Source organism: Myotis myotis, unplaced genomic scaffold (genome assembly GCF_014108235.1).
Source record: "Myotis myotis isolate mMyoMyo1 unplaced genomic scaffold, mMyoMyo1.p scaffold_m19_p_4, whole genome shotgun sequence".
Lineage (NCBI taxonomy): Eukaryota > Metazoa > Chordata > Mammalia > Chiroptera > Vespertilionidae > Myotis > Myotis myotis.
Window position 1 is genome coordinate 125,331,927 of NW_023416346.1, and position 13,211 is coordinate 125,345,137.

At 38.0% G+C, this 13,211-nt stretch overlaps 1 protein-coding gene across 2 annotated transcripts in view; it reads left to right on the forward strand.

Moving 5' to 3' along the window:
* Positions 1-496: 496 nt before the first annotated feature.
* Positions 497-13,211, forward strand: part of ACE2 (angiotensin I converting enzyme 2) — a 41,165-nt gene continuing 28,450 nt past the window's right edge. Inside the window, exons 1-3 of one of the 2 annotated variants that reach the window (XM_036305841.1) lie at positions 497-754; positions 1,397-1,684; positions 9,922-10,080. In XM_036305841.1, the coding sequence (XP_036161734.1) occupies positions 1,499-1,684; positions 9,922-10,080 (345 nt within the window). In that variant the 5' untranslated portion in view covers positions 497-754; positions 1,397-1,498. Of the gene's footprint in view, positions 755-1,396; positions 1,685-9,921; positions 10,081-13,211 lie in introns of those variants that run through there. The other variant, XM_036305842.1, reaches the window with a different exon arrangement.

Genomic DNA, 13,211 nt, shown 5'->3' on the forward strand with positions numbered 1-13,211 from the left:
CACATCAATGGCTGTAAGAATCTCTTTTTGATGTGGTGGGACCAAAATCCATGATTTTCACAGACAAACAGCATCAGCACTGTCCCTCTGCTGGTGTTGATCTACACCCCATCACTGCTCTTTGACTGACTGCAACTTAAAGACCTGTACTCTAGAATCAAGCTGCTTGCATTTGCATCCAGCCTCTATCACTTATCAGGTGAATGAGGTTTGACAATTTGTTTAACTTCCCTGGGTCTCAGTTTCATAATCTGTATAATGGTGATAAAAATATTTACCTCTAGATTGTTTGTAATGCTTAAATGACATAATTATAATGGAAAACACTTACTTTTAATTATTTTTCCTATTCTACAGTAATATGTACAGCGTTGGAGTAAGGGGAAGAGATGAAAACTTTTTTACAGGCTTAATTACTGTAATTTCACCTGGACCTGGAAGACTTGTTTTTCTAGGTGAAGAAATGTTTCCCCTGTGTGAAGGTTTCATAATCACAGTCACCCAGACCCACGAGCCTTGCCATTTAAAGAGGCTCCTCTCTTTTATCTGTGGCATGAATACCTACACCTTTTGAAGGAGGACACTGATTCGGCTCCTGAAGATTCACCAGGATAACTACTGAAATTTCTTTGAACTCTATATTGCCATGATCCTATGGCTAAAGATGACCAGAGCTTGACATGGACACTCCTTGAATTTCATACCATGCAGAGGCATTCTCATTTCCTTGTGACTTTGCCTGAGGTTTGAACAGGTAAGTGAAAGGGAAGGAGGCACACAATGAAGTCAGCCATAGAACCAGTGTTTACCATAGTCATCTCAGAAATAGAAACTGAACCTTTTTAAATTTTTCCAAGCTAGATCAGGAGAGTTAACCTGTGGAGTGGAGGGTAGTCTTATTATTTTGAAAGATAATTGTGAAATTTAAAATGTATCAGAAAGAAATGAATTTCATAAATACAAGGGCTACGTCATTTATTTAGGAAGGGAAAATGTTACCCAAGTAGATAGTTTCTGTGAATATAAGCTTGAAATAAAAAGAAAGTAGGGATAACTCACTGTTAAATGGAATTGTCTGGAAAACAGATAAGTAACAATATTGCTTACATGATCCTTAATTCGAGGCTTCTTTAGTCACTGTAAAATTATAACACCTTCAGTGTATTTTTAACAGCTTTTTAAGAACTTATTAACCAAATGTACAAGTTTTGATTTGGCCATAAAAGCTAGGAAAGCTATGATTCTCTGGGATTAATGAATAACATTTGTTTATTTGATTTACTTTAAAAATCATTTTAAAATATGCGTACATATCTGTCCTCTCTAGGATGAACTTTCTATTGGTTCATCAGATTGTTTACTGTTTCTTCTTTTTTTTTCTGTCTTCCCCGCTCAGTGCCCAACCCAAGTTCAAAGGCTGATAGAGAGAAAAACTCATGAAGAGGCTTTACTCTAGGGGAAGTTCTTCAGTGAATGGGATCTTGGCGCACAGGGAAAGATGTCAGGCTCTTCCTGGCTCTTTCTCAGCCTTGTTGCTGTAGCTGCTGCTCAATCCTCCACTGAGGAAAAGGCCAAGATATTTTTGGACAATTTTAATTCTAAAGCTGAAGACCTGTCTCATGAAAGTGCACTCGCTTCTTGGGATTATAACACCAATATTACCGACGAGAATGTCCAAAAAATGGTGAGTGTGCATGGCTTCATATGAGCATTTATTGCTTCTTACAGGTTAGATTACTGCCCATACAACTGAAAATGGAAATCAAAGAAATACTCTGAGCTGGGAAGTTGGATATTTGCTTTACTATTTCTGATTCTGAAGTCCCAGATGACTAAACTTAATTGAACTTGGGGTTCATTTGGAAAATTGTTACAAAATAGTTCACTGGTCTCAGTTCAGATGCTCGGAAAACAGTGAACATGCCTCATAAGGTTGCTACCATAATTGTCAGGGTTTCAAAGCATTTCATGGAAATGCCATAAGTTAGCGATGTGAACAGGAATATCTAGAGACTCTCTAAAATAATATGTTAACTGAAAAATGCACCTGGAGGCTTGGTGAAAGAGCTAGATAGTAATTATCTAACAATTGGTTGGGTGAGGCTGGACTTAGGAATTTCTTTCTTCGCTGTCACAGAGCTCTCTTCGAGGGACTTGCAAAAGTCACAGAATCCACCCAGAGCCCTCCAAGAAAAAATACAATTAAAACAGTTCTGACAAATCTCAGAATGCTCTGGGAAAGCAAGATGTTTTGTTAGATGAGTATACGGGTTTAAGGTTTCTTCTCTTACAGATCCCAAAGAAGTATTCTTCCACTTTTAGTGCTGGATATTGAGCAACATTATTTAAGAAATAAATTTTTGTGGCAATTGTACGGCAATACATTCCTTCAAAAATGTAGTTCAGAAGTTTATTTTTTCAAATAATTAGTAAGTTTGTATGCTTACATTAAATAGCTGTCATTCACTGGACAGAATAAATCTGATACCTACTATTTTATTTGAAATTTGTAAACAGAGTGTTTTTTTAATTTTTCTTTTTCTAAAGCTCAAAGAAATCCAAGAGATTTTGACAGCCCAGTATGTCAGAGAATATCATGTTTTTCTTGTCTCATGTTTTTGTCATACCTCTTTTTCATCTCTTCATCGTTGCCCTTTTCTTACTTTTTATTTGATCTCTGTTGGAGGTGCTTGTAGTGTATTGTGTATTTGTTTTCATGTTCAGCTGAATGGTCCAGTAGGTGGAGATGAAGTTGTACCAGCATCATGCGTAAGAGCTCTGGAACCAGACTGCCAAACTCCAGATCCGGCTCCACCACTTTCTAGCTGAGTGAACTTGAACTAGTTAATTAACCTCTCTGCACCTTAGGTTTTTTTGTCTGTAAAAAATAACATAACCTTCATGTTTGCCTTATAAGGTCATTCAGAAGACTGAATTAGTACACAAAACCACCAGAATAGGACTTGATGCTTGTGAGCATGTAAAAATAAGATACCATTGTTATGAATGTGAGAGGGAGTTGAAATTACTGAAGAGACTTGTAACACTTCTGTTGAGTGCCCAGAGACTGAGAAGGCCTGTTATAGAGTGATATATAGTGATGTTTACTGAAATCATCTCTGGATCACTAAGTGCTATTAATTTTGAATTGCACCTATTGATCAGAGCAAAGGCCAGAAACGAAAGAACATAAACATGAAGTGTGACCAAACGGCAGAAAGTTTGGGCCTCTTCAAGGAGAGTGAAAATATTTGAATGCAAGAAGCAAGCAGGGGCTCAATATCTCCTTCCTCAAGCAGTGGTGAAGGGTGCACCTAAGTGCACCCGTGTGAGTTTACCTGGGGAGGGGAGCAATAGGCAGGGAGGGAAATGGCCCTTTCTTCTATTCTCTTATCATATATATATATATATATATATATATATATATATATATATATATATATATGCCCTAATGAAACAGGCACTGCAGCAGGTGCTATGAGAGGTACCAAGATGAGCAGGATGCTTAGAAATGCTGCTGGTGTCCATTTTAGAAATGAAGAATTTTCCCCCAAAGAGAGCAACTGGAACGATTTAAGGAGTTCAGAAAGAATTAGGAGGGAAAGCAGAATTAGCTTACAAAGCCTGACTCACAAAGAAAAAAAATTAGTCTGAGGAGAAACAAGAAAGGATAGCATTTTCACAATTGTATTGGCCAAATCTCTTCATGCTAGAAACATGGTACTTTTAAAAGCTCAAAAGAGATAAATTTATAACAAATAGAAGGAAGCGCTATTTACATCATAGGTGGTAAACTGGTAAGACTTGTAAAACTAGGCCATTCATTTTTTCAACCCCCCCCACCCTGCCACCTCCCTCCCCTTCGGCAAACATCAGCTTGTTCTCTGTATCTATGGGTCTGTTTTTATTTTGTTTTTTTTTTAGATTTGACATATAAGTAAAATCATACAGTGTTTGTCTTTGTCTGTCTGACTTATTTCACTTAATATCCTCTAAGTCCACCCATATTATTGGGAATGGCAAGATTTCCTTTTTTTTTTTTATTGCCGAGTAATATGAAAACTAGGCTATTCTTTAATCTAGAAAAGTGAGACATTGAAAATTATAAATAGGTTCTTGAAGTATTTTAGCAAATGTAAGGATTGTAGATCCTCTCCGGGTAAGGAAGTATGGTCAAGTACATTGAGGGACCCAGTTCTTTACCCTTTCCTATATCAATGCCCAAGGGTATGTCACTTTGCAGTGCCATTCCACTGAAAGTGATGTAAATGTGTTCATCATGTCACTTAATTAGATCGATGGGATGTTAGCAGACATGATGCAAGTGGAGGCTTCGAATAGACTTGAATGATGGGGCTTGTCCTTTGCTCCTTTGCCTTTGCTATGAAAACATGCCTGGGCTAGCCAGCTAAAGAATGAGAGATACATGAAGTAGTTGTCCCATCAGAAACCACCCCATCCCCCTCCAAGTGGTAAGCTAATCAAGTCAATATCAGCAGAGCTTCCTGGCAACTACTGTGATTCCAGGCACCTAAAAAAAATACACTTATACCGTTAAAGATTTTTGGTTTTTTGTTATGTAGTATTATTGTAGCAATAGATACTATGGTAAGGGAAATTTGGGCCATATTTCAGAGTCAAAATATTGGGTTTGTCAGTCTATGAATCTGACCTAGCATGTAGATTTTTAGATCAAGTTGTGTAAACATACCTTAAAATAATAGGAGGCATCAAAACTTGATCAGTGTAGTGTCCCAAATGCTCCCTACTTAGGAGAGTTCCATCAGATCGAGATAAGGAGAAAAGCTTGGTTCAAAACAGGTTCCCAAATAGTTCAGAAATTCAGTAAAAATAAATTATCAAACACTTGTAATATAATATATAATAAATTGCCCCCTTTATAGCAAATATAGTTCTCATGTTTGAGACTGAGTATTCACAATTAAACTGTAATTATTTTCTGAGTAAAATAATAGTACTTTTTTTTTACACTGTCCCTTTTTTGTAAATTTATTGTTGGTTTGATTTTTGAAATAGGATCCATATAAAATCAAAAGGGTTTTTTTTTGATTTTTGAAATAGGATCCATATAAAATCAAAAGGGTTTTTTTTTTCCCTATTGTGGCAGAGACATCCTGGTTCATTGTCCCAGTGATTGTCAGTAACTACTAAAGCTGCTCCAGCAGCTGAAGTGGGTGTTGAAGAATGCCCTCTTGGAGCCTCAAAGGTCTCAGAGAACCCTTAATAAATATTTCTTGGGGAGTTGTAAGAAACTGTAAAGAGAGAGCAGGATGCCCATAGTTAGCCTTTGGATACTCTCTGGGGCTTCTTCAGCCCTTTGTTTCTGGGATCTCCTAGAGTTCTCGGGCATTTCTGATTCCTAAACCTTGATTCCTCTGCCTTTAGGGCTGGCGTCACAGTGAACTTAGAACAGGGGAATTTTAGACTCCTACTATGTGCCCAAGAGGAGAATGTCGACTTCATCTATCTCCAATGAGTCTGTCCCACCCTCCCTGACACGCACAAATACCTACACAGAGGTACAGATTGGAAAAAGATCATTGTGCTGCAAATACAATGGAATTCAGGAAATCTGATGCTCACATGACTCTTCTGAGCTGGCTGTGATAACCTTGGGCGAGTCACTTCTTTGTCTCTTGAAATGGAAGGGGGTAGATGAGTACAGTCAAGATAATTCAGTAGATAACAATTTTCAAATGGATAAATTCCTCCTGTAGACAATTAACATTGGTGAAATATATCAGAGGCCTTGCTCTTACTAGTTTCCTTTTGTCATGAAAACTTGATAATGTCCCAGTTCAGTGATGTAATTTTGGTGAAATTAAGCTTGAGCAACTCAACATGACATGGTTAAATACACCTAAATTTGGCACAATTATTCATTGATCTAAGCACTCTGACTGGATGCCAGGTAACCACCAGCTACACCTAGGGAGGGTAGTCTGGTGGTGAGTAACTAATGCTGCTTCTTAGTGTGCACCAGGTACCTGGGTAAAAGAGCATTACATTAATTTGGCTAAATCCTTTGGTTTAGAGCAGTTCCATGGGGATTTCAGATCTTGTTATAGGACTTAGAGAATGAGGTGATTTTTTTTTCTTTGCTTTTACTATTGCAGGCTTTAACAACTTTATTGCAATATAACTTATGCAGCATAAAATTCACCAATTTAAAGCATACAATTCAATGCTTTTTAGTTTATGTACAGAATTGCACGATCACTACCATCTCTAGTTTTAGAACATTTTAGCCACTCCAGAAAGAAACCACTTGCCCAGTAGCGCTCTTTCGTCCACCCCAGCCCTAAGCTAATCTACTTTCTGTTTCTGCAGATTTACCTGCTCTGAACACTTCCTATCAATACACTCATACAATAGGTGGTCTTTGTGACTGGTTTCTTTTACTTTGCATGTTGTAGCATGTAATATTACTTTGTTCCTTTTATTGCCAAATAGCATTCCATTGTATGTATCTTTATAAAATTTTTGAAACATGTGAAAGAAGAAAGACTAGTATATTGAATATCCTAATACTCATCACCCAGCTTCACCAATTATCAATCAACACTTTGGCCAATCTTGTTTTATTTTTCTCCCTGATCCACATTTATTGAATTATTTGAAGGAAATCCCAAACACCATATAGTTTTATGTGTAAGTATTTCAACTTGTGGCTCTCAAAGTAAGAATTTTTGCAACAACCTTAATAATACTACCATGCTAAAAACTTAACAATGATTCCTCAGTATCATCATATAGTTTGTCGATAGTCAAATGTTCCCTACTGTCTCCTTTAAAAAAAAATTCAGCTAGTTTATTTGAATCAGAATCCAGCAAGGTTATTTCCTTTCAGTAGTTTTGATGGATGTACTTCAAGCCTTTTTTAATCTATAGAGTCCCTCTCTCATTTTTTTTTGCAATTTATTTGTGGAGAAATTGAATTGTTGGTCCTATAGAAACTTCCACTTTCTAGGTTTGCTGATTGTGCACTCTTGGTGCTGCTTTACATGTTCTTTTGTCCCCTGTATTTCCTGTAAGTGTATAGATCAAAGTGAAAGATCAGAACACTTTTTCTGTAACAGCCCAGATAGTAAATATTTCAGGCTTGTGGGCTTTCCCACCTTTATCCTACTCTGCCATTGTAGTGTGAAAGCAGCCATAGGCAATATATAAATGGGTGTGAATATGTGACAATAAACTTTTACTTACAAAATAGATGGTGGCCAGAGTCCTCATGTAGATACCTGATCAGAACTCGGGTTTCACCTGTGAGTTATTTAATTGGTGTAGAAGTTGAAATTACACTACTAGCATAGTGCAGGAAATGGTGAGTTGTTTTCAAAGTTGATTGAGAATAAAATTATTCCTATCATTTAGTATCAAAATTTTACCAGAAATTTTGCTTGACAGAAAGTCATTCTGGATTGGGTGAATAAGGGTAGAGATTGAGAATTGAGTACTGTGTTGCATCAATGAGTCTGTGCTGTAGACAAAATTATTCTTTTTATAGCTCACTCCTTCCAACTCATGCATGTTAGAAGATTAGGATGTGTTGAATGCAATCTAAGTCAGTGGTTAGAGAGCATTAACTTTAGAGGTAAATGTATCTGGGTTGGCATCCTGGTTCCTTCCAATTACTAGTTGTGTGACCTAGGTAAAATTCCTTATCCACTCTGTGCCTCATTTCCCTCATTTGTGAAATGGAGATATTATAACTACCTCATAATATTGTTTGTGAAGATTAATTGAGAAGTAGTTTCTGAGGGGTTGTTTGAGCTCAGTAAAGAGATAAATCATTTTCCATTTCTGCTGCCACCTTTTCACCTCTTGTCTGATCCATTGTTATCACTTCCATCATGTCAAATGCCTGCTTGGAACCCCTAAGTGACTCCCTAGAATTCACAAGATAAAAGTAAAATTACTTGGCCTGAAAAGTGCAGTCATGCCTGGAATCTGTATTAGTTATCTATTGTGTAAAAAATTACCACAAGCTTAGCAGCTTAAAGCAACACACATTTATTAACTCACAGCTTCTGTGAGTCATAAGTCCAGGAAAGGCTTAGCTGTATCTTCTGCTCCTGAGCCTCTAGTTGCCATCAACGTCCTGGTTAGAGCTGTGGTCTCACCTGAGGCTTGACAGGGGATGAATCGCGTCCACGCTAATATGTTTAGTGGTAGCATTCAGATCCCTGTATGCTGCTGAACTGAAGTCCTTAGTTTCCTGCAGGATGTCAGCCAGAGGCCATACTTAATTCCTTGCCATGTGGTTATTTCCACAGGATAGTTCACAACATGGCATCTTGCTGCATCAAAATCAGCAAGGGACACAGAGTCCTCCAGCCAAATAAAAATTACAATCTTATATAGCATAAACATGTACATCCTGTCTTCTTTGGTATATGCTACTTCTTAGAAGTGGGTCCTGCTCACACTCAGGGGGAGGAGATCACACAAATGTGTACCACTAGGAAGTAGGGATCGTGGGAATTATCTTAGACTCTGTCCACTACAGGATCCAAGATTCAGGTGCTGGCAGATGATTACCAGCTCCACTATTATTTCTCTCAGACCCTTAATGCACACATGAAAAATGGATACGGAATGGTTTTCTATCTAATGGGATTGTTAAGAAGATCAAATGAGGTAAATTATTTTTCAAAGTACTTTACACACATCCAACTCCTACCTACTTTAAAGTCTGTCTTAGGTCCCACCTTCTCCATGAGGGCTTGGCCAAATCTAGTTGTCTGAATCTCTCTTTTCCTATAACTGAAATTGCTTGACTTATTCATAGTTTATATATATTATCTTATGCTGTTATGTCTCATTAATGAAAAATTCATGATGCATATCTTATCTATCAGATAAAACTGCAAGCAATGTAAGAACAAGGATGTTTTTCTATTAAGTACTAAAGTAGGAAACTTTCCTTAATCAATAAAGAGAGAAAAAAATAGCAAACTTTGTTTGAATGCATAGGATGCATTGGGCACTCTACTAAGCATTTTCTTATTTGTTCATTCTTCTTACCTTTAAAACAATCCTTTGAAGTAAGTTTTATTATTACTCTAATTTTACAGATAAGGTAACTGCAGCTCAGAGAGGCTAAGTAATCTGCCCAAGGTCACACAGCTAGTCGAAGAATGGAGTTCTTGCTTGCCTCATAATGCTACCACTTTTATATGGTCCAGAGAAGTACAATGTACAAAGTAATAGCTCACTTTAGTCTGATAAATGGAAATTTTTGCATTGAGGGAAGACTGCACTAGAGAAGTCTGTAGGAGTCCATTTGCCTGCTGATGTTCAAGATGGGGGAGAAGTGAGTCCTGGCATCATCATGTGCTTGTTGGTTTCTTTTGATGGTGTTTGATGGTAAAAAATCATCATGGCTACCAAATGGCCATATTCTGGACAACCTTCTTTGGGGAACATAATTTAAGATCACAGTATCTGGTAAGTCACGACACTATGGAGCTTACTGCAAACTAGTGCTCATTTCTCATGGTTCCCACAGTCATGAGATGCTATATTCACATTAAATCCATGCTAAGCTCTACTAAGCTCTCCCTTTTGAACATTCACCCTTGAATCCTGATAAACTCACACATGTCACAGTGCTAAGGCTATAAATTCCAGGGTCCTACAATGTGAATCATCTGTGAGAATTTACTTCCAGTTCTAGGGATAGGACTCTCGGGAAAACTAGGCAGTGGGCCAAAAAGAGAGAGTGAGCAGGAGTGTCCTGGTCACTCTTAACCTAAGCCTCGACCTTCAGCAAAGTAGAGAACTAAAACACTTAGGAAATATTAGATGTTCCACCAAATGTTTTTTGGACCATATCTTCTATTCTATCTGTTCAAGTAGTGTCATTCCGACTTTAATTTTATATTTTTGTCATTTCAGAATGAAGCCGACAGCAAGTGGTCTGCCTTTTATGAACAGCAGTCCAAGCTTGCCCAAACTTATCCACTACAAGAAATTCAGAATCCTGCAATCAAGCGTCAATTGCAGGTCCTTCAGCAGAATGGGTCATCAGTGCTCTCACCAGACAAGAGCAAACAAGTATGTGAACATTCTAGCATTGATCTCAAGAGTTGAAATATTGGGGAATAGTAAACATTAAGGATACATATGTAATACCTTAATCAATAAAGAAAAAAACCACAAAAAACACATTAATATCACCCATGGCTGCTTCCTTTATCTGCAAAGAGTGGCATGCTGACATTAAAAAGAGTTCTGGGCTTAAGTGGGGCGACCACATAATTTATCATCCAAACTAGAATCTTTTTGAGAGTGAATGAAGACATGTATAATTACGTTAGGACACAGAGTTAAACTGGGATTGTTTGGGAACTGTAGTATATATGGACACCCTAAACAGAGGTTACCTTCCTGAGGACCAGGCAGCCTGAATAACACACTTAGTCTATGTCCATGGTTCACAATTGGGGGTGATTTTTGCCTCCCAGGGACATTTAAAAATGTCTGGAGACATTTCTGGTGGTCACAATTTGGCAGAGATGATATTGACATCCAGTGGGTAGGGAGGCTGCTAAGCATACGCAGTGCAAAAGACATCCCCAAACAACAAAGAATTATCTGGTCTAAAATGTCAATAGTGCCAAGCTTGAGAAACCTCATATTGAAGTCTAATTCTTTTCTCCTTTCATTCTTGACTCTCCTCTGCAACCTTTTTATTATTATTTTTTTTTTGGAGAGCTAGAGCTGGGCCATCGTAACCCAATGCAGGGCTCCTCTGAGGGGCGCTCTTTGCTCAGGGCGCAACCTCTTTAACAAGTGGCTAAGAACCTCAGCTCAAACTGCTTTAGGGATGTGTTATTCACCTCTTTCCAAGACATCAGTTTCACATATGGTTTCCTCTCATTGATGGAATGATACTCACTCCATTGAGTGGTAGGGGATTTACCTCCACTCTGTTCTGCCTTCTAAAGACAAATTGCTCTTTCTTATAATAGTCTTTAAATAAATGAAGACTGCTAATATTTTTTTAACTAGTTGAGTTCTTTTCTCTCTAGGCTAAACATAGCACACTGAGTTGGTTCTGGTCTGCACAGAGGTGAGCAGCAATGTAACATTCTGCACCTTGTGTTCTACATCTACTAAGATAATCTAGGACTATAGTAGTATTAGGTCTTGTTGTTTGATTGTGTGTTGTTGTTTTTTGACAAATTCCATGTTTGACTCATATCAATGTCACTGTCAATGAAGTCTCCAAATGTTCTGAAGGGATACCTTTTAAAATTCTATTCTTAGGTGGCTAGTTTGTGCAATTTGAGAAAGCCTATATTCACCCCTGTTTCATTTCATCTCTCTTGCCCAGGAGTCAACAAACTTTTATGTAAAGGTAAAGATAGCAAATATTTTAGGTTTTGTGGGCTGTATTGTCTCTGTCACAATAAGTCAAGTCCGCTGTTATAGTGGGAAATCAGCCATAGCTAATGCAGAAACAAATAGGTGTTGCCGTGTTCCAATAAAACTTTACAAAAATAGGAAGCAGATAGGATTTGGTCTGCAGATCATAGTTTATAGACCCTTCATCTAATCTATTGAAATACTTGGCTATTTAACATCAAAGTCTTCTTTCTTAGTTGTTTTTCCTCTGGGACTCTGTGTTCTAATCTGCATCTATAAAAAGAAAAAAAATGCATGAGAAGAAGAAAGATGAAACCATATGGCCTTTATCTTCTTACAAGTTGATATTTATTATTTTGCATTCTTTGGACTTACTTACTAACTAGGTGTTAATCCACATTATCTTGTACATTCCATGCTTCCCCATCTTTCCCACAAAGATACCATGTGAAACTTTGCCCATTGATCTGGTCTATTCTAGTTGGAACTGGACATTCTATTTTTCAAAGATCCAGATACTTTTAATGTGCAGCCAGAATTGAAAAGCATTGAAATGCATGTAAGAGCTTGAAGTGTTCGGGAAGAGGGGGGACTCAAAGATGCATGAATTCAATGAAGAGGAAGAAGGGAGAGGTTGAAAAAGCAGGCAGATAGAGACCATGAGGGGTTTTGTGCCATGGTAAGGAATTTGGGTTGATTCCTTTGGACTATGGGAGCTCGTTGAAGTTTTGTTTTTGTTTTTGTTTTTGTTTTAATATATTTTATTGATTTTTTTACAGAGAGGAAGGGAGAGGGATAGAGAGTTAGAAACATCTATGAGAGAGAAGCATCGATCAGCTGCCTCCTGCACACTCCCTACTGGGGATGTGCCTGCAACCAAAGTACATGCCCTTGACCGGACTCGAACCTGGGACCCTTAAGTCCCCAGGCTGACGCTCTATCCAGTGAGCCAAACCAGCTAGGGCTGAAGTTTTAAGCTTGGAATCTATTTTATGTCTTAGAATAGCTACTCTTGTAGCAGAATGAAAGAATAATGGAAGCGGGAAATAGGAAAAGGGGAAACAGGGTATTTCATCTGGTGTTTCTTAAATCATCTGTGGGAGAGAACCAGCCCTCTCTCCCTTCCTCCCTTCCCCCCTTTCTCATCTTCTTTTATTACCAATCCATCGCATGCCTAGATGTCATGGAAACATTAAATGGTCTTAAAAGTTTATAAACATTTATTCTCTCATTTACTATACTTATCACATAATGGAAACAAACCATTTGCTGATTTGCATTGGTTCATGGACCATATTTTGAGTAGCACTGCTTTACTCTATTATGTCTACTCTCCTTTAAAATCTAACTACAGGGTACAGTTTAAACTTTTCTGTATGACATAAAAGGTTCCTCATAATCTGGCTCCTGCTTATCTCTCCATTCCCATGTCCTCCACTTCCTTCAACCTGCACTACTATTCTAGTTTCCTTCAACATGTCATCACTCCCTGAAAAGGCCATGTCTTTCCCAACCTCCTTTTACCTTTTAGGCTCTGCCCTCCATCTCTCTTTTCTACTTGACCAATTTCTGCTTCTCTTCCACGACATAGCTCTAATTTGCCTTCCTCTTTGAAGCCATTCCTGAATCTCCTCCTCATACTCCCACATTATTTTTTGGTGACAGTTATAGCCCGTATCACTCTGTTATATAATTATTAATGTCATGGCTCCCTCATTGTCCCATGACTGTGGGGTCCTTGAGGACCAGTGACTTGTTCATGTCAGAATTGTCAGAGTGTAGAACATAGTAGATGTTCAATAAATGTGCACTCAGTG